The 21619-nt window shown below is 42.7% G+C and overlaps 1 protein-coding gene and 1 long non-coding RNA gene across 3 annotated transcripts in view; one reads left to right on the plus strand and one right to left on the minus strand.

The window, feature by feature from the left end:
• The window catches only part of LOC138950679 (uncharacterized), a 363039-nt gene that overhangs the window by 79514 nt on the left and 261906 nt on the right, over positions 1-21619 (minus strand). The gene's annotated exons all lie outside the window — the stretch shown is intronic.
• LOC138950659 (zinc finger protein 721-like) lies at positions 2286-19654 on the plus strand. Of its 2 annotated transcripts, XM_070322368.1 has the most exons (4): positions 2286-2798; positions 7664-7869; positions 8459-8616; positions 10672-19654. In XM_070322368.1, the coding sequence occupies exon 4, from the start codon at positions 11106-11108 to the stop codon at positions 15618-15620; it is 4515 nt and encodes a 1504-aa protein (XP_070178469.1). In that variant the 5' UTR covers positions 2286-2798; positions 7664-7869; positions 8459-8616; positions 10672-11105; the 3' UTR covers positions 15621-19654. The 2 variants fall into 2 exon arrangements, with proteins under 2 accessions (XP_070178469.1, XP_070178470.1); XM_070322369.1 differs by lacking the exon at positions 8459-8616.

Consider the following 21619-nt stretch of genomic DNA (forward strand, 5'->3'; position numbering starts at 1 on the left):
GCACTGAAGGGAATTGTGATGGGACATTTTCAGATTTAATGCACCAATGGCGCAGGGCGCACTAGTGAATGAAACCCTGGACTATAGTCAGGTAAAATTAAAAAGATGGGCCCGGTCTTAGAATGGAAGTAGTCTTCTTCTTCTCAGTTTGGTGGGTTCAGGTGCTAGTCTTTCGGATGAGACGAAAAACCGAGGTCCCTTCGTGTACACTACATTGGGGTGTGCACGTTAAAGATCCCACGATTGACAAAAGGGTCTTTCCTGGCAAAATTGTATAGGCACAGATAAAAATGTCCACCAAAATACCCGTGTGACTTGGAATAATAGGCCGCGAAAAGTAGGATATGCCGCCGAAATGGCTGCGATCTGCTGGCCGATGTGAATGCGTGATGTATTGTGTAAAAAATTCCATCTCACACGGCATAAATAAGTCCCTGCGCCTTGAATATGTGCGCGATATAAATTGCATTAAAAAAAAATTTAAAAAAATCCCTGCGATTAGAACTGCACATATCAGACCCAATCTTTGGATCGCCGGTGGCGCATGTGTATCCAAAAACGTAAAGAGTGACTACCCTTGCTCTATTTCCGGCGGCAGCTCCGAATGGCGACAAGGAGGAGGAGCAAGGACGCTTGATGAAACTGCATTGCAGACGGCAGTGGACGCTTCAATCCGCGCGAAGGTAATGTTGTAGCATTCCAAAGACATAGGAGATACATTTTCATTGATTTGTTTCTCGAAGCACGCTTATGTATGTTGATAGAAAAGTTTCAAGTTTGGTGCGAACGCACCACATGATCAACAACAGGGGTCGACTCATAAGTCATAGTGGGAATTCCCGAAATGACGCGTTGTGACTAGTCAGTGTTGCTGTGTCAGCTTTTGGCACATGACGACATGTAGATTTGCGTCACTCACAGTGTCTATTTCCCAAAGAATGGTTTGTATATATTATTTATATATATTCATTTAATCTACCAATGTTGCAAACAAATGTTAAAAACAAATGTTGAACTTTGATAGTTGCATGTATTTGAACTATTAATACTTGCCAAGTTGCTTGCTTTATCAGTTTATCACTTTATGCTTGTTCCCGCGAGGCACAAAACCTGAAAGAGCTGGCCCAAGGACGCATTACATTTCTGTTGAAGACTATTAGAGTTTAACGTCCTCTTAGACCAGTTGGCCTACATATTGGGACAGATGCTGAGGATATGGTGTAGTACTTTGACTCGAACAAGGCAGCTGTGGCTGTCTTCTTCAACAAAGTATCGAGATACGATCATGATAATCAGAGACGAGAGATGATGCATGCGAGTCTTCGTGTTTTCCAAACGCTGAGACTGTGGCTGTGAACTTGGGATCTTTTTCGTGCGCATGTGTGCACACGGGGGTATTTGGACACCGAAGAAAGTTGACTCCGAGAAATAGATCTCTCGCTGAACCGGGGATTTGAACCCCCGCTAATAGCGATGAACTGGCTTTAAAGCCAGCGCGCTACCAACTGAGCTACGTACCCGCCCTGAATTTCTGTTCTCATGCTGTCGATACTGCAGTTTTCAGATTTTAACTTCATATTCTCGCACCAATACCAGTCAAAGGAAATATACCGAGGGGTAATGATTTTATGTGTCAGCAGATAATGTTCATCTGTGTGTTTGTTTCAGGATCACTTTGCATCTCATTTAACCAGCCGCTTGCTTCAGAGAGAATGGTTTTCCTTTAAAACATGACTTCTTCACGCAGAATGTAGTTTTGCTCATGTGTGCATTTGTGTGTGTGTGAGAGAGAGAGACAGAGACTTGCAGTTGCAGAGAGATCAATATATATATATCTTATCAGACAGACATTTAAAGACATACAACATTGATTAAAATAAAAACCAAGACGTCTCTTTTTTGACCTTTTCTTTCGAAGTGAAATCGCTGACATCAGAAACCGAACAAAATTATCATGTGAATAATGGCGCGCGTCACGTCAAAGTTCTGTCACTTCTTCTTCTTGTCTCCCGAGGAAGTGACAAAGAATTGCATGAACGAAGTTTGTCACAGTAACTTCAACATATCAGCAGTAGGCTGTGCTTGTATCAGTTTCGTATACCGTGAAACCCTGTTTTAAAACCTCCAAAAACCGGACAAAATCAGGTCTTAAAAAGGAGGGAGTCTTAAAATGGGGGTAAATTGACAGAGGTTATGAAGAGAAAGTCTAAGAAAATAAGGTATAAGGCCAAAAAAAAAATAGGTGTGGTTACGGTAACATAGCCAAAAAAAATAGGGTAGGTCTGGAAGGTAGGCAATTACTTTTTTTTTCTTTTCTTTTTTTTCTAATGTGTACAAATTAAACCTACTTGACAGGGAAATAAGTGTGCGACTCGGGCGATTTCGCTTTCATTGCGTTCTCTGCACTCGTTTTTTTTGTTTTGTTTTGACAAATGTAATAAAAAGTTATAGGCTCGGCCCCTAAAAATAGGGTAGGTCGGGTTACCGTAAAAATAGGGTAGGTCGGGTTACCGTAACCACACCTATTTTTTTTTTAGGCCTAACAAGGGAGGAAGTCTTAAATTAGGGGGTCTTAAATGGGGGGTTCCTCTGTATCAAAAAGAAGCAACATGAAGAGGTTCTACAACATCAACACAACATTATGGTGAATGTTCTGATAAGTCTGACTTTTATTGCATTTTTTGTCCTCAAGGCAAGAGTCACATTTTGCTGGACAGTCGAGGTTTGCTGGTGGCTGTTTATAGATCGATGAGCAGAGCTATGGTCTACACAGCGAAACACAGCGAACGCGTTACCAGGTAATTATTTTCTGACATTCTAGCTGGTACAGTTCAAACCCCCTTTCAAAACTATCCAGAATCTGAGAAAATTAAAAACTTTTTTTATACAAATCTGAAAATACTACAGTGGTACCTGCAATGTGTGTACCGGCACGGTTGGCCTAGTGTTAAGGCGTCCGCCCCGTGATCGGGAGGTCGTGGGTTCGAACCCCGGCCGGGTCATACCTAAGACTTTAAAATTGGCAATCTAGTGGCTGCTCCGCCTGGCGTCTGGCATTATGGGGTTAGTGCTAGGACTGGTTGGTCCGGTGTCAGAATAATGTGACTGGGTGAGACATGAAGCCTGTGCTGCGACTTCTGTCTTGTGTGTGGCGCACGTTATATGTCAAAGCAGCACCGCCCTGATATGGCCCTTCGTGGTCGGCTGGGCGTTAAACAAACAAACAAACAAACAAACAAACCTGCAATGTGTGGCCCCTCCGATGAGAGGACACCTCCCTTAAAAGGACCCTTTCTGTTGTCCAGTTGTCTATTATCTTGACCAAAATATACCTGTCATGACAGGCCACCTGCAATGTAGGGACACTTTTACCTGGTCCCTAGGGTGTCCTTTCATCGCAGGTACCGCTGTAGTAGAATGAAACAATCTGAAAAAAATCTAAAACTGTTTGTTTGTTTTCTTATACACAAATCTAAAAATACTAGAAATGAAATCATCAACCAGTCATACCTATTGGTAGTAACTTCTTCATAAACTTTTTGCAGTGTTCACTGCCCTATGATGGGTGTCACGAACTGAAACCTCTGCTGAACAATCCTTCTCATTGCGGTCAATGTGCATGCGCCAGTCTTGGACTTTGACCCTTTGACCGAACGAACCATGGATTAGGGTAAGGGTTTGGGTTAGGGTTAGGTTGTTCACGACCTGATTAATCTTCCCATGTTAGCGCATGCGCATTGACCGCAATGAGAAGGATTGTACAGGCAGAGTTTTCAGTTCGTGACACACTGTGGTGTAAGTGCATCTGTATAAATTCCTTCACTTTAACCCCACAAATTGACGTTGTTGTGGAATTTTGGCGTAATTCGGTACGGCTTTTCAGGAGAAAGACAAAACAATATCGGGTTACGCCAAAATTCTACAATGACATCGATATACTGCCCAGTCAGGTACATGTAGCGGAATACACCATTGCCATGAATGAACACGAAATTAAGACTATTTCAGTGTCCCAATCTTTTCCTTTGCCTTTGGTGCTGGCGTCTCTCTAGGGAAACAAGAAAACATGTCAGAGGAGCCGCACAGATGCAAATAAAGAAAGAAAGAATTCAACTTTAGCTAGGATAACAGAAATCATTTCAAACAACCAATCAAAATCATAGTAACCACGACACTCTAAGCAGGCTCCGTGTTTCATCGGTTAAACTAAAGACAAGAGGGAGAGCGGGGGTGGAGGGGGTAGAGAGTAAAACCTCAATGCCACCTAGACGGCACACTTGATCCAACCGTATCAAAAGAAATCACACCTCCTTGAAAACTTCCCCGCTACATGCTGCTAGCCGAGGAATACAGAGACGGACAGGCCGCATTGGGGTGTGCACGTTAAAGATCCCACGATTGACAAAAGGGTCTTTCCTGGCAAAATTGTATAGGCATAGATAAAAATGTCCACCAAAATACCCGTGTGACTTGGAATAATAGGCCGCGAAAAGTAGGATATGCGCCGAAATGGCTGCGATCTGCTGGCTGATGTGAATGCGTGATGTATTGTGTACAAAAATTCCATCTCACACGGCATAAATAAATCCCTGCGCCTGGAATATGTGCGCGATATAATATGCATACAAATATTTTAAAAAAAATTAAAAAAATCCCTGCGCTTAGAACTGTACCCACGGAATACGCGCGATATAAGCCTCATATTGATTGATTGGAACATGACGTAACAACACCTGCAGGCTGGCCCAGACCCAAAGTGTCGGCCTACCTCAAAGACTCTTTAAGAGATTTCGGAACTTGCTTCTAACTTGAAAGACCGATAAGTGCTTGCAGCTGTTGTAAGATGGACACGCTTCACAGCTGTTGTAAGATGGACACGCTTCACAGCTGTTGTAAGATGGACACGCTTCACAGCTGTTGTAAGATGGACACGCTTCACAGCTGTTGTAAGATGGACACGCTTCACAGCTGTTGTAAGATGGACACGCTTCACAGCTGTTGTAAGATGGACACGCTTCACAGCTGTTGTAAGATGGACACGCTTCACAGGTGTTGTAAGATGGACACGCTTCACAGCTGTTGTAAGATGGACACGCTTCACAGCTGTTGTAAGATGGACACGCTTCACAGGTGTTGTAAGATGGACACGCTTCACAGGTGTTGTAAGATGGACACGCTTCACAGGTGTTGTAAGATGGACACGCTTCACAGGTGTTGTAAGATGGACACGCTTCATTCCAGTAGTTACAGTTTTAAGGAATAGGAATGAATTAAGACAAAACACAAATCGATCGGCAACATGAACTACAAACACTAGACTGGACAATAACAACCGAGTTAGAACTGCTTTACTCTTATTTACCAAAACGAAATGCAAATTAAGATTCCAAGCTCTGTTCTACTTCCCTTCAGTATTGTAAATGTAACCAGGTTCGAGGAACGGTTTTGGAAACAACTGGTGACAGTATACCCTGTCACATAAAGAAATTTAAAATTGTAATACAAATTTGGAAGAGAAAAACCCCAAAACAAACCATTCTTTGGCAAACAGACATATATAATTGTAACGTGAATCTACATGTGCCAAAAGCTGACACAGTAAAAACTGACTAATCACAACACGTCATTTCGGGAATTCCCACTATGACTTATGGATCGACCCCTTTTTAATTAAACACAGAAACTAATGGTATTGAAGATTCCTGCATGTGTGCAAAATTCAATTTTGCTGTTGATGCTACAATATTGCTTCCTTCAGAACCAATGCCTGTGTGTGTGTTTGAGACACACACCGAGTCACAGTGGTAGTTTATATGAAACATGTACATTTGGAGCCTAATGAGTTTCAGGTTATGAATATCATGTAACCCAAGTCATGTCCAAAATAGGCACTTAGTCCTGATGGCATTAAACCCCCCCAATTTTCTTCTTCAGGTTATGTTAATGGCACACTCCTTCCCATGTAAACAGTTGGGGTCACCATCTGAGCTTTGGCCAGGCATTTGTATGGGATAAGACCAACTCAACTTGATCACATACCTGGAATCAACAGCCTATTAGCCTCTCTGTATATCAGGGCTGGGACTTTTCCGCGAATCCGCTGATTTCCGCGGACACAACTTACGAATTCCGCTGGAGTAATCTATTTTTCTGCTTCCAATGTCATCACAGCTGTATCTATAACTTGTTGACTAAATGATATGGAGAGAAGTGAAGATGGAACAGAACACTGGAAGCTTGAGAGTTAAATTGTGCTCTCTAAAAACTCCTGATAACTAATAGTCATGTTGAGCTTCAATGCATTGGGGCGTCACTTGGATCATACTATTGCCAGTATTGGATTATGGATACATGGTTCATTACGTAAATATGCACCATTACAATGTTACCATTGTTGTGTGAAAGTGTTTATTATGTTTGGTTGGGATTTTTTTTGTTTTTGGGGTGGGGGTGAGAAGAATATATTTTTTACCTGATCCAAACGAGTTGAATTTTAGTCTCAAAATGCACCAGATTGCACAGATTTTAATGTACCATTTAAAAAAAATCGGGGGAGCATGCCCCCGAACCCCCCCTAGAATAATAAAGGATTTCCTCTTTTTTCATCACAAGAGAGTCCCACCCCTGGAATATGCAGGTGGTAATGTTTTGATGAATTGTTGTAAAAAAGACACTGGTGGCTTTTACCAAAGTAAGTCATCAAAAATTGCAGCTGACCGCAGCAAGCAGTCAGGGTGTTGATTTTGAGTTGTGTGCAAGTGGAGATGATCTTATCCTTCTTTTTCTACAATTTCACAATCTCGTCACTGAAGTGCGATTCAGGTTTTAAAGTATGAAGCTCCTTGCTTATATCTTCTTCTCCTTCTTCGTTCATGGGCTGAGACTCCCATGAGCACTCGTGCTTTTGCACGAGTGGGTTTTTACGTTACGTGTATGACCGTTTTTACCCCGCCATTCAGGCAGCCATACGCCGCTTTCGAGGGAAGCACGCTGGGTATTATCTCTAACCCACCGAACTCTGATATGGTTTGCAGGATCTTTTCCGTGCGCATTGGCAGACCTGGGAACCCATACGATTTCGCCGTATTTTGTACGCATGATTGTCTAGAATACGATCAGTACGGTCAGTGGAAAAACAATACGACCAGAAACATTCCTAGACTACTTTTCTTCACAAGCCCATCTCGAAGCCGATCCAGTATTTTGACACATGATTACAGTTTTTGTCAGTAAACATTGAAAAAAAGCATTTGTTTTAAATGTATAGGTAAACTTAATTAATGGTGTGACGGACGCGTGTGAAGCATGCTTTAATCATGGATGTTCATATGCTGTGTGGAGTACGCTCATTTTTCTGAAAATACACCAAGTTTGTTTGAGAATACTCTAAGTGCAAAACAGGGGTTCCCAGGTCTGGCATTTGGTCTTGTGCTTGCGTTTACACTCGAAGGGAGATATTAGCACAAGCAGGTCTGCACATAAGTTGACCTGGGAGATCGGAAAAATCTTCACCCTTAACCCACCAGGCGCGGCCGAGATTCGAACCGGTGACCTTCTGCATAGGAGGCTGATGTCTTATCCACTCGGCCAATGCGCCTGTCCCTTGCTTATATGGTTTGCATGTGTCTTTAATGCTAACTTTGACTCATTGTCTCTTTAACAGCTCGGATCAAGCACTGGCATCAACTGCAGCTCTTCAGCGTTAGCTGCACTATGGATGTGGACTGTCAAACACTGGTTTGATCTGCATGACCGTCGTCGTTCCGACAACACTGATCTTACGTCAACCAGGTCTCAACGTTGATGTTGCTCCGTCCACTTCTTGCCAGTGATTTCATTTCACCATCCGTTCATTGCTGATGCTGTTGTGTGAGTTCCTGCAACACTGATCTTAAGTCACCCAGGTCTCTAGGTAGATATGTTACAGTGGAAATACCCCCCTTTTAATACCCCCCAATTTAAGATTCCCTCCCTTTTCAAGGTTTAACCAGGGAGAAAAAGGCAATGGGACATTTGTCCCCCTCAACCAAATTCTGATGGGACATAGTCTAAGGCAAGAAGCGCCAAAGAGGCCTGTATGCGTTTTGACTAAAGATGCAAAATGGTGCCATCTGAGAAATAGCCGCTATATCGTGTTATCTCTGTGTGTGTGTGTGTGTTTGTTTGTGTGTGTGTGTGTGTGTGTGTGTGTGTGTGTGTGTGTGTGTGTGTGTGTGTGTGATCCGACGTAAAGTGTACATTTGGTGACGCAGTGGTACGTAATCTCAATGCGCCATTTGACGCACTGAAGGGAATTGTGATGGGACATTTTCAGATTGAATGCGCCAATGGCGCCGGGCGCACTAGTAAATGAAACTCTGCTTTTTAACCTTCTTTTCTCAGACTTTCTGTTCATAGCCTTTGTAATTTTACCCCCATTTTAAGACTGACCCTCCTTTTTAAGACCTGATTTTTTCAGATTTTGGGAGGTCTTAAAAAGGGGTTCCATTGTACTCCGTCCACTTCTTGCCAGTGATTTCATTTCACCGTCCGTTCATTGCTGATGCTGCTGTGGAATGTCCTGAGCGCTGTCTTCAGGAGTCGTTGTGAGGGCAGCGGTTCATTGGACCGCACAAGGTACAGTGGAACACACCCCCCCCCCTCTCCATCTCCCGTTTGAAAACATCCCAAAATTTAAGAAAATCAGGTCTTGAAACAGAGGGAGTCTTAGAATGGATGTACATTTTACACAAGTTATGAACACAACATCTTCTTCTTCTTCTACTGCGTTCGTGGGCTGAAACTCCCACGTACACTCGTGGTTTTTTTTGCACAAGTGGAATTTTACGTGTATGACCGTTTTTTACCCCGCCATTTAGGCAGCCATACGCCGTTTTCGGAGGAAGCATGCTGGGTATTTTCGTGTTTCTATAACCCACCGAACTCGGGCATGAATTACAGGATCTTTTTTGTGCGCACTTGGTCTTGTGCTTGCGTGTACACACGGGGGGTGTTCGGACACCGAGGAGAGTCTGCACACAAAGTTGACTCTGAGAAATAAATCTCTCGCCGAACGTGGGGACGAACTCACGCTGACAGCGGCCTACAAATCCAGCGCGCTACCGACTGAGCTACATCCCCGCCAAACTGATGGTTTAACAAGTCGCGTAAGGCGAAAATACAATATTTAGTCAAGTAGCTGTCGAACTCACAGAATGAAACTGAACGCAATGCAACGCAGCAAGACCGTATACTCGTAGTCCACCGCTCACGGCATAGGCAGTGAAATTGACAAGAAGAGCGGGGTAGTAGTTGCGCTAAGAAGGATAGCACGCTTTTCTGTACCTCTCTTTGTTTTAACTTTCTGAGCGTGTTTTTAATCCAAACATATCATATCTATATGTTTTTGGAATCAGGAACCGACAAGGAATAAGATAAAAGTGTTTTTAAATTGATTTGGACACTTTAATTTTGATAATAATTTTTATATATTTAATTTTCAGAGCTTGTTTTTGATCCGAATATAACATATTTATATGTTTTTGGAATCAGCAAATGATGGAGAATAAGATAAGCGTAAATTTGGATCGTTTTATAAATTTTTATTTTTTTTTACAATTTTCAGATTTTTAATGACCAAAGTCATTAATTAATTTTTAAGCCACCAAGCTGAAATGCAATACCGAACCCCGGGCTTCGTCGAAGATTACTTGACCAAAATTTCAACCAATTTGGTTGAAAAATGAGGGCGTGACAGTGCCGCCTCAACTTTCACGAAAAGCCGGATATGACGTCATCAAAGACATTTATCAAAAAAATGAAAAACACGTTCGGGGATTTCATACCCAGGAACTCTCATGTCAAATTTCATAAAGATCGGTCCAGTAGTTTAGTCTGAATCGCTCTACACACACACACACACACACACGCACAGACAGACACACATACACCACGACCCTTGTTTCGATTCCCCCTCGATGTCAAAATATTTAGTCAAAACTTGACTAAATATAAAAAGGAGGAGGTTATACCCCTTTGCCTCCGGTGACATGGGAAATCACTGTGTCAATTTCATACTTTTCCGAAATTATAAATGCTCAAACCTCACGGGAAACCGTTAGAAACAGTTAAGCGTCGTAGGTAGCATGATGTATATGTTTAAGTTGAAAGGTGCTCTTGTCCCATGCAAAAGACGGCAGATGTTTGGTACGTACCTGACATGATGGGTTTAAATGAGACCCTCCACCACGGAATGAGTCGCATGTCACCTTTGCATGATTTTCATATTTTTACATTTTCATAACGAGCTTTTTATGCTTTATCCAGTGGTGAAACCCGTTTTAGAAAAGAGCGAAAACTGTTTGAGTTATAAGCCTGTGACTAAGGTGACCCACACACTGTTACCAGACACTCCCCGGACTTATATCAAGCCTAGCGCAGAACCGCGCGAGGTGACCTGCGACTCATTTCGTGGTGGAGGGTCACAAATGAGAACGCAGACAATTATGACCATCTATTCAAGCCACTTGTGGTTGGTCCCTTGAGTGATCGTTATAGGCAAGTGTAACTGTACACAGGTCTAATAATAAAACAATTACAGACGTATAACTTTATAAAGTTTCAAAAACTGAAGGACCGTAAAAAGCCGTGAAATACAGAATGACTAAATTCATGATGTTGTCTTTATTTCAGAATTCTACTGGCGGTAAAGCTGTAACCAGGAGCAAGGGGCTACACCAAGAATACGGGACAGCTGTTTCACTGCTAATCGACGGCAGAGGAAAAGAAGACTGGATTCTTCTCATGTGACATTTTTGGCTCATTTTATATTTACTGACAACAGACTCATAGATTTGAACATGCTGTTGTTTTCATAGAGGCGAAAAATGTAAGGGGGAGGTTTTGAGGTATGATTTGAAGACATGGACATAATTTTTCCTGTATAAATGACACATTTTCTGTATCATAATCGCTGTGGGTTGACAGACATGGAAGGATAGCTAGGTTTTGAGGTATGATTTGAAGACATGGACATAATTTTTCCTGTATAAATGACACATTTTCTGTATCCTAATCGCTGTGGGTTGACAGACATGGAAGGATAGCTAGGTTTTGCAAAAATCACGATGGAGGAGAATGTGAAAGACACCTACGTGTCACATGACAGCGTAGGTGTCTTTCAAGAGTACAGGACACATGCAGGTGGCAATGACAACAGTTCATTAGACAATGGAAATTCTCAGAAACATCAGTCAAAGAGAAATAATGCAGTTTCAGAGACAGAAATCTCTACCTCTGATGCAGAGAAATGTCCCAAAAGTGTAGTTGACATGAATAGTAATGTCTTGACCAATGACAAGCATGAACAGAAACAAGATGTGGAGAAAAATTCTGGTTCGTCATCACACAAGGAAAGGGAAGAAAGATGCACATCTGTGAGCAGATCTCCTGACGGCCAAGATGGGGAAAAGCTTAAAAACAAATCCGACCACGAGCAGACATACACAACAAAAATCATGGCTTTGTCAGCTGATGGAAGTGAAGACAAGACTGGTTCTATCTCTACCTGTGCAAAGAGTACACAGGAAAGCTGTACTACTGAGAAAACCCAGCACACATCTGACCATGGTCGGGCATGCGAAAGCAAAGCAGATGAGAAAAGGAAAAACGATCATGGGCGAGAAGAAAGAAGAAAGTTGGAGAGCAATCCTACATGTAGCAGCGAGATGAAAGAAAAAACAACCAGTTCTTCTGCGGATTCCACAATTTCACATGCACATGATCCTGCAGAGAAGAGTGGTAGCGCGTTTGAGAGCAATCCTGCATGTAGCAGCGAGATGAAAGGAAAAACAACTAGTTCTTCTGCGGACTCCAGAACTTCACACAGACATGATTCCGCAGAAAAAAGTGGGAGAGAGTACTCTGACCAAATACGTTCACTTAAAAGAAAGCTGGACGTCAGTGCTTTTTCAGCAGCTCAGAACGTAGAAGGGTTGAATGCTAATGTGAAGAAACCACGAGAATGTGGCCTTACCGAGAAAAGCAACAGTAGGCATGCGTTGGAAGCTGACGCTACTGGGCACAGGGAAAGCAACTCTCACCATAGGCAGACACACGAGGGTAGATCGACTGAAAAAAGCAAGAACAATTCTGATCGCCATCAGACCAGCAAAGATTTCAGTGCTAAGAAAAGTAGGAGCTCGTCTGACCACAGACATACACTTGAAAGACAGTCAGATTCTGAGAGGAAAGAAAAACTAGACGAGTATTCTGTTGATGTGAAACGCTCACAGAAACAAAATGCTGCTGAGGAAAGAACGAGCAAGTCTGACCATAGGCATTCACAGAAAAGAAAATGGGACGACAGTGCTGTGTTAGCAGATATGAAGAAAAAGTTAGCGGTGTCGATGGCCTTTTTTAAGAAACCACAGAGTGTCGTTGCTTCTGAGAAAAGTGAAAGCACTTCTGACCCTAGGCTGACAGTGGTAGGTCAAGTTACAGACCACAGCAAATCTGACTGTAGACAAACAGCACAAGATCCAGCCAATGGAAAAAGCAATTCAGACCGCAGGAAGGCGGAGCAAGGCAGAACAGCTGATAAAAACAAATCGGAACATAGGCAGAGAGCCGAGGCTAGAGCCACTGATAAACGCGAATCTGGCTGTAGACAGACAGCGGAAGGCAGAGCCACTGAGAGACACACGTCTGACCATAGACACACCGCGGAAGACAGAGCCCCTGAGAGACACACGTCTGACCATAGACACACAGCGGAAGACAGAGCCACTGAGAAAAGCATATTAGAACACCGGCAGAGATCTGAGGGAAGAACCACTGATAAAAGCAAGTCTGAACATAGACAAAGACTGGATGGCAGAGCCTCTGATAAAAGCAAGTCTGAACATAGACAAAGACTGGATGGCAGAGCCTCTGATAAAAGCAAGTCTGAACATAGACAAAGACTGGATGGCAGAGCCTCTGATAAAAGCAAGTCTGAACATAGACAAAGACTGGATGGCAGAGCCTCTGATAAAAGCAAATCTGAACATAGGCAAGGAGTGGAAGACAGAGCCACCAATAAAAGCAAGTCTGAACATAGACAAACAGCGGAAGGCAGAGCCACTGATAAAAGCAAGTCTCGACAGAGAGAAACACTTGTGGACAAACCCATCACTGAGCAGCGTACATGTAAGAGTAATTCTCACCAAAGGGACAGACTTGAAAATAAAGGTGATGAGGAAAGCAGCAACAAGTCTGCCAGCAGTTTGCAACATCAGGACAAATGTGAGAGCAGCACTGGACCAGTGGGTGTTTCATTCCAAAGCAATAGCAAGTCTCAGGATGAGGACAGACTGGAAAACAATGCCGTAGAGAAAGGCAAAAGCAAGTCTGCTGGTAGTATAAAACATAGCAACAACCATGAGAGCAGCGGCATTGGGTCAGCACATGGAAGAAAAGAAAACCTGGGTACTCTTTCTCACAATGTGAAAAGGCCTCAAGAAAACACCACTACCGAGAAAATCAAGTACAACCCAGACCACAGTATGAAACGCTATACAAAACTGAAGATAAATCTAGGGGAAAATGCTGCCGCGAGGGATGAGGTAGTGGAACAAAGGCGTTGTTTTTCCGCTGTTGTGGTTCTGCGAAGGTTACAGGACCTCAGCAGCGTCGAGAGAAGCAGAAATATGTCTGACTGTGGGCTTGTGGTCAGAAAGACATCAGCGGAAAATGCTGAAGTAGAAGCTGCGGCTGCAGAGAAAAGTTCAGCAGACAGTTGTGACGATAGAGTAGGTAAGAACATCAAGTCACAGGGCAAGCAGGCACCCAAAACTTTAATAAAGCACAAAACCACTGAGAAAAGCAAAAGCGACTCTGAACATAGACAAAAAGTCCAAGGCCAAGCTACTGCAAAAAGCAAGTCTAAACATAGGGACAGGCTTGAAGATAATGGCGATGAGAAAAGCAGCAACAAGTCTGCCAGCAGTTTGAATCATCCCGACAAACGCGACGGCAAAAATGGATCAGAGGATGGTTCATTCCCTAGGGTACTACCCGAGAAGAAAGTTCCTTACTGCAATGTTTGCAAAATCATTTTCAGCTCAAAAGGCTGCTTGTACAGGCACGTCGTGAACCAACATGATGGCAAAGGAAAGTTTTCCTGCCACCTGTGCTCGACTTCCTTCAAGCTCCTCAACAACCTGAAAGCACATCTCAAGAAACATACCGGTGAGAGCCCCTTCATTTGCAAGGAGTGTAACCGTGCATGCTCTAACGGCCATCTCTTGAGGGTGCACATGGAGTGGCATGAACGCCAGAGGCTGGTAAGTCTGGACCCAACTCTTGCCAAGAAAAAGGTGTACCGATGTAGCATGGCATGCGGCGCAACATTTGAAGATCCGCTCTCACTGAAACAGCACAGAAAAGCTCACGTCACGGTCAATCAGTTTGGTTGCACAATATGCAAGAAATCGTATCGTAAGGCTTGCCTGCTGAAAATGCACATGCGCCTTCACACCAAGGAAAAGCCATATGCGTGCAAACATTGTAGCGCCACCTTTAGGCTTCAGAATGCATTGCTAATACACACGAGAGGCGTGCATCTGAAAGTAAAGCCATACAAGTGTAAAATGTGTGGAGCTGGTTACGTCAGCAGTGGCAGTTTGCATGCCCACATGAGAAAACACACCGGGGAAAAAGTGTTCAAGTGTAGTGAATGTGATGCCTCCTTTGCTTGGGGAGCTAGTTTGAAAGTGCACATGATGAAGCACACAGGAGAAAAACCATACCACTGTAAAGTGTGCACGGCTGCGTTCAGAGATCCCGGTGCCCTGAAGCGTCACATCCAAACTCACACAAAGGAAAAGAATTTTGTCTGCACCGAGTGTGATGCTGCCTTCATACAGTCGATCAACTTGGAAACACATATGAGAGTGCACACTGGGGAGAAGCCGTATGCATGCCCAGACTGTGGCAAAGCCTTCAGAGTCAAAGACAAGATGAAAATTCACATGAGAATACACACGGGTGAAAAACCGTACTCTTGTAGCACATGCAGTGCAAAGTTTGTCAGCTGGACGGGCTTAAAGAGCCATGAGAGAATCCACTCAGATGAGAAGCCATTTTGTTGTAAAACATGTGGAGCGAAATTTCGAAGAGATGACCACTTGAAAATACACATTCGAACCCACACCGGGGAAAAACCGTACAAGTGTGAAATCTGCAGTGCTACTTTTAGTGACAGTGGCAGTTTCTGCAAGCACAGACGAACGCATGGGAAGGTGAGGGCCTTCAAGTGCACCAACTGCGATAAAGCTTTCAAGACCATAAGTGACCTGCGAAAACATGAAATGATACACAGCGGCAAGAGGCCGTATCAGTGTAAAGAATGCAATGCTACCTTTGTCCGGAACGCTCACTTGAAAGCTCACACGGCGATACATTCAGGAGAGTTTGCCTTTGCTTGCCTTGTGTGTGACTACAAGTGCCGACTGTCCTACGACTTCAAGAAACATGTGACGAAGCGCCACCCTGGCACCGTGCCTTTCACCTGCAAGTACTGCCCTGCTACCTTTCACTTCCACGGCCAGGTGAAAGACCATACTGCTGTGGCCCACCCAGAGAAGAAGAAGGAGGCCTAATGTGTACTGATGCGTACAGACTACAGCTTATTGCACTCAGCTGGGCCATTTTTTCTTATAAATCTATGAAACGCACTGGCACTGTACTGCAAGCACTGCCCTGCTACCCTTCACTTGCACGGCCAAGTGAAAGACTATTCTGCTGTGGCCCATCCAGAGAAGAAGAAGGAGGCCTAATTTGTAAAGATACAATAACAATATGACAATAATAATTGTTTATTTAATGAGGGTAATAGATTACCGTATTTGATGGACTACAAGCCGCGACTTTTTAAAAAAAAATCGCATTGCGGCTTATAAAAAGATGCGGCTAAAACGTTACCTAAACTTGAATAGCATTCACCTAATGGAAGTCGCCGCGGATTTTCATTTCGCTCGATTAGCGATTACCGGTACTTTATTAGCTCTCTACTCAAGACTTGGCGCTTTTCTCTTTCTTTCGCGAATCTTCGTTTGTCAACAAGTCGTCGTGACAAGATAGCGTACAGAGAAACACCGGATGTATCAGGATCTCGCGCGCGCGAGATTTCGTTTTTTTGTGTCTCACGATAGTTGGAGGAGCGAGAGCTGCCATGTTGTGTTTTCGTCTGCTCGAAATGTGCGCAAAAGTCGTAAATCATCCCAAAAAAGCTTATTCCGGGCGGGACTATACATGTGTGTGTTGGTTACAAATTGTGTGTGTGATATTTTTCTTCAAACTTTTTCACTTTTCTTCTTTGTTTCACTTGTTTATTCTCGGAGCCGATTTCGCCAAATACCGTACTTTCGTTTGCCTTGTTGTTTTGATTGATTGACACGATCTGATTATATTTTTTTCGACGGCGGCTAATATAGTGACGCTCGTCCCAATTTTTTTGTTAAAAGTCGGGGGTGCGGCTTATAAAACGGTGCGTCTTGTAATCCGTCAAATACGGTAAGCAATGATCTTCTTTTTTACATCCAGCCCTCGCCCTAAAGAGGGACTCACTTTTTTTTTTAAATGTACAGACTAGCTATTGCACTCTGCGGGACAATTTTTTCACATAAATCTATGCAACGCACTGGCATTTGGCACTCAGCAGAGAAGAAAGACACCCACAACACTTGCAGGGTGTAGGTGTTTTTTTTTGTTCATGCCATATGAGACTAGCTGACAACATGCTGCTATATCTCACCCGAAGTGAGAAGTTTCTAATGTCCCTATTGTTGTGTAAAGATGCATGCAGATGAGCTATATACATGTATATATAGTACAGGAGTAATTTTTGTGTCATTTAAGACACACCAAAAACATTAAACTGTGTGCAAAAGCATGAGTGAACGTGGGAGTTTCAGCCCATGCATGAACCAAGAAGAAGAAGAGAAGAGAAGAGAACCCCCTGCGGGTTAGGGGGAAGAATTTACCCGATGCTCCCCAGCATGTCATACACGTAAAGTTCCACTCGTGCTTTGCACGAGTGTACGTGGGAGTTTTAGCCCACGAACGCAGAAGAAGAAGAAGCTTATATAATAAGTTGCAACTTTAAAACTCGGAAGAAGTTAACTGTGGTTTTAACAATGATTATAACAAATGCTTCTTCTTCTTCTTCTTCTTCTTCTTCAGCGTTCCAGAATTGTCTGGTTACGTGTGAGCTCGTTTGCCCATTTGGGTTCCCCACACTATACTCTGAGAGCATAGTTAGCTTCACTCCGCTTTTGTTGAGTAGGCATGCTGGGCATTTTCGTGTTTCCATAACCCACCAAACTCTGACATGGATTACAGGATCTTTTCCGTGCGCACTTGGTCTTGTGCTTGCGTGTACACACGAAGGGGGATAAGCCACTAGCAGGTCTGCACATAAGTTAACTGGGAGATCGGAAAAATCTCCACACTTAACACACCAGGCGGCCCCGGCCGGGATTCAAACCGTCGACCTTCCGATTAAGAGGCCGATGTCTTACCACCCCACCACAGCGCCCGTCCTTTATATAAGTGCAGGAACTCAGGCTTGAAATGTTTCAAGTTTATGTCATTGCTGCCATATCATACAGTTCTTTCTGTGATGTTCACCACATTCCATGGAATATTTTTGATTTGACTGCATGTTTTTTTTAACCTTAACGATGTTTTACCTTCGTTTGCTCATGTTGTGCCATAGAAATAATCATTATTAGACTGAACCAGTTTTCGCTATCCCGCAGTGGGGCACTGCGGTTATGAAATTAAAGGCCCCTCCTGTTTTTGGAACCGCAGGAGCTTTCTAGTTTGCTGTTAGGTAGATTTTTGGTTCCTCTTTCCTGTCATGCTCTCTTTTTCTTCATGAATTCTTTTCTTTTTTCTGCCTTCTTGCTCATTCACCTGTATTTTTTCCAAAAATCTCTTCTCTTGCCGCTTGTCTCGCGATTCATGTATAGTTTAATCTGTTAGTGTTCTGATGTAAGTCCAGCAGTAGATAGGTTAAGCCTATTTTAACATACTGGAAACTGGTAATCTTCCAGTAGGTATTAATTTAGTTTTACTAAAGCCTGCTGGGACACAAGTAATGGGTTAGTGCATTTGTAAACAGGAATCGCTTGACAAGTGGCCCCCTTCATCCCCCCCTTCCTCGTCCTGATATGGCTCTGCGTAGTCGGCTGGACGTTAAGCAACAAATAAACAAACAAACAAACAAAGTTTTCGCTAGTGTCATTTGTGTCTATATCAACAACTAAATGTGGGTATGCATTGTTAAGTTTGAGCTTGTTTTCCTCTGTTCGTGACACATGTGATTCAATTTAAAAGATTTTAATGTTGTACTGCAATGTTGTTTTACTTTGTTCATGATGCATGCTCTTGACTTGTACAGATTGTATACCTTTTGGTATGAGTGCCATATTGAGCCATAACACATCCATTAGTAATTGTTACACACATACACACACATGTACACTCAGGCACACGTACACACACACGCACACACACACACACACACATTCACACACACACCCACACTCACCCACACCCCCACACACCCACACACACCCTCACACACACACACACACACACATTCATGTATGGGCATGACAATTTGTGACAAGATATCAGAAAACCCTGTCACACAATAATTGTAATATATTATATGCTTACACCTTTTGGCTTGTGTAGATGTATTGACACTCATATTTTGAGCAAGTCATAGATACTCTATATATAGTGTCTGGTCTATATTAGTAGTTTTGGGACAAATTGTAAATCTATGAGCTGTTGACTGTTTTACACCTCGCAGCCAACGTTTGGTAATGGCTCAATTGTAGCAATTCACTTTTTTTTGCAATTTTTACCATCGCTTATGGTGTTTTAGTGGCACATTATATGTATTTAGGCTATTTTGTGCAAGAATATAGACATTTAAAAAAAACCCCATGTATTTAGAAAAAAAAGAAACATAATGGCCTCTAGAGAGTGCGACTGCAGCGCCACTTTTCAATGTGGACAATGTTTTGTGACGCACATTCTGACGGCTACACGGAGTGAGAATCAGAAATGAGTATCAGGACTCACCAGAAAGTGCAACAGTTTCATGCTTGAGATTATTTATTTGAGTGTAGCCATTCTAAGGTTGATGTAACAGCGTAGCGATTTGTTTTAAAACATAGCATGCTACGCTGAAAGGGTAAGAGTTAGCAGTCCTGTAAGCCTTGGTTACCATGCAGGTATTTGTGCATTCAAAAGCAAGAATTATATTTTAAAAAAAAATGTGAAAGATGGAATGAATCTGAATTTTGCATAATTATGGCTGTACATATTTTTTCCTAGAATGCAAAGTTAAGTTAAAGTGTTATTTACAGTCAGGAAATTGTATACAAGATTTCTTGTGCATTGTCATATTTACTTGATGTCAAACTGAAAATTGTGAAAACTTTCTCAGTTAAACAATTCAAGTTGTGTTAAATCTGTGCATATCATTATTTTTTTCGTCAGATAGATTTAGTTTGAACTTTATAGTTAATTGTACCTACCCATGCAGTCATTTTTAAATTTGCTTAATTTGATTTTTCACTTGCAATTTTTGGTTAAATAAATAGTTCCAAATGTTGATTTTGAACATTTGTAGTTAAAATATGGATACCCCGTGTGTGTGTGTGTGTGTGTGTGTGTGTGTGTGTGTGTGTGTGTGTGTGTGTGTGTGTGTGTAGTACGTAAGAATTAAAGAGGGAGAGATAGAGAGGGAGAGCAGCTGTGAATGTTTTCTTCAGTCAGTGTAAGAGTTTCTCATTATCATCCTTTGTGAAGAAAAGGCACAATAAAACACACAAGAACTAGATTCCTACCACAGACTGACCAACAGGCACAGAGAGAGGGAGAGGTAGTTAACAATGAAGCAAATCATTTATAAGAACGGAGTGGCTAACGGCACGATATCGTTTGGCTAGCAAATATATGCTAGCGGCACGATATCGGATATAAAGCAAATTCGAGGGCTTGGATGCTAGCGAAACGATATCGGATGTGAAGCAAATTCTTGGCCCAGATGCTAACGAAACGATCCTTTCTTGTTCTCATTGTTGTTGTTCTCACAATCAACATTTTCATTGGCATAGGCATTTTTTGTTGTTGTTGAGTTGAGCATTTATTTCCGTCACTTCCGGTTTATGAGAAAAATGTTCCGATCCCAGCGCGGCTCTCTCTCTCTCTCTCTCTCTCTCCCACCTCCTTCCACCCCTCCCTCTCCTCACATTGAGTTTCTCTGCCTCCTTGACATGTGTATGTGTGTGTGTGTGTGTGCCGGTTGATGTCATGGATGTGGGTGTATGTACGTCCGTCTCTCTCTCTCTCTCTCTCTCTCTCTCTCTCTCTCTCTCTCTTTCTCTTTCGTTGTTAATATTGGTGTGTGTGTGTTTTAGTGAGTGTGTGTGTATGTGCGATGGTGTGTGTGAGTGTTTGTGAGTGTTTGTGCGTGTGTACGTGCGTGTGTGTGTGTGTGTGCGTGCGTCAGTGTCATGGATGTGGGTGTATGTACGTCCGTCTCTCTCTCTCTCTCCGAGGCTCTCTCTCTCTCTCTCTCTCTCTCTCTCTCTCTCTCTCTCTCTCCGAGGCTCTCTCTCTCTCAGAGTCTCTCTCTCTCAGAGTCTGTCTCTCTCTCTCAGAGTCTGTCTCTCTCTCTCTCTCTCTCTCTCCCTCCCTCTCTCAGACTACAGGCTGTTGAGAACTGCTGAATGAGTAGATCTCGTCGTTAAAAGACACAATTCTGCCACCGTTAAAAGCCATGAAGAAGGGACGACCAGCAGGATCACTGCAAACCGTGATTGGGCTGCCAAAGGCAAAGAAGCGTAAAAGGCAAAAAGAAAAATTGAAGTGTGCCAAGAAAGTAAAGGTGGTCACTCATGCAGAGTATGCTCTTCGACTGATTGTGGATGAAAACCTGGTGAATTCTGTGATGAAAGAAAATTTGAAAGTTGAAGAAGAAATGCTGGAGATGGTGCCAGAAAAGGTGTCAATGGAAATTTTGGGGATTGATGACAATTTGCTGAAACAGTGGCTTACGGATGACGCTTGGGTAGCTCTTCAGCAGCTGTTGGAAGTGAAACGTTCTTCAAACATGGAGCCTGCTGAGGATGTTTGCAGAATATGTTGGCGCGAAGATCCGGATAAACATCTTGATAGAAATCCGATTGTGCAGTGGAATGAATGTTTGAGAAAATGCAACACTTGGTACCATGAAGCATGCATACATGCCACCAGCCATCCTCAAATTTGTTTCACATGCCATACTTCAATTTGATTTATAAACTGTTAACAGGGTTCCTAGATTTCTTGTTTCTTGATGCATCAATTACAAAGTACACTGAAGTGCTGCAAGTGTTAATGTTCATTGAAACATCTTGCGTCAGATTAAATCTTAATTCATTTTATACTTCTTTTAACCTGTTTATATTGTTCGGATCTTCAGATTAAATCTTAATTCCTTTTATACTTCTTTTAACCTGTTTATTTGTTATTTCCAAATTATATGTTTACTCTTAAAGGGGCAGCTTGCACATTGTTGCAACATGGACACATC

This window comes from Littorina saxatilis, linkage group LG16, assembly GCF_037325665.1.
Source record: "Littorina saxatilis isolate snail1 linkage group LG16, US_GU_Lsax_2.0, whole genome shotgun sequence".
Lineage (NCBI taxonomy): Eukaryota > Metazoa > Mollusca > Gastropoda > Littorinimorpha > Littorinidae > Littorina > Littorina saxatilis.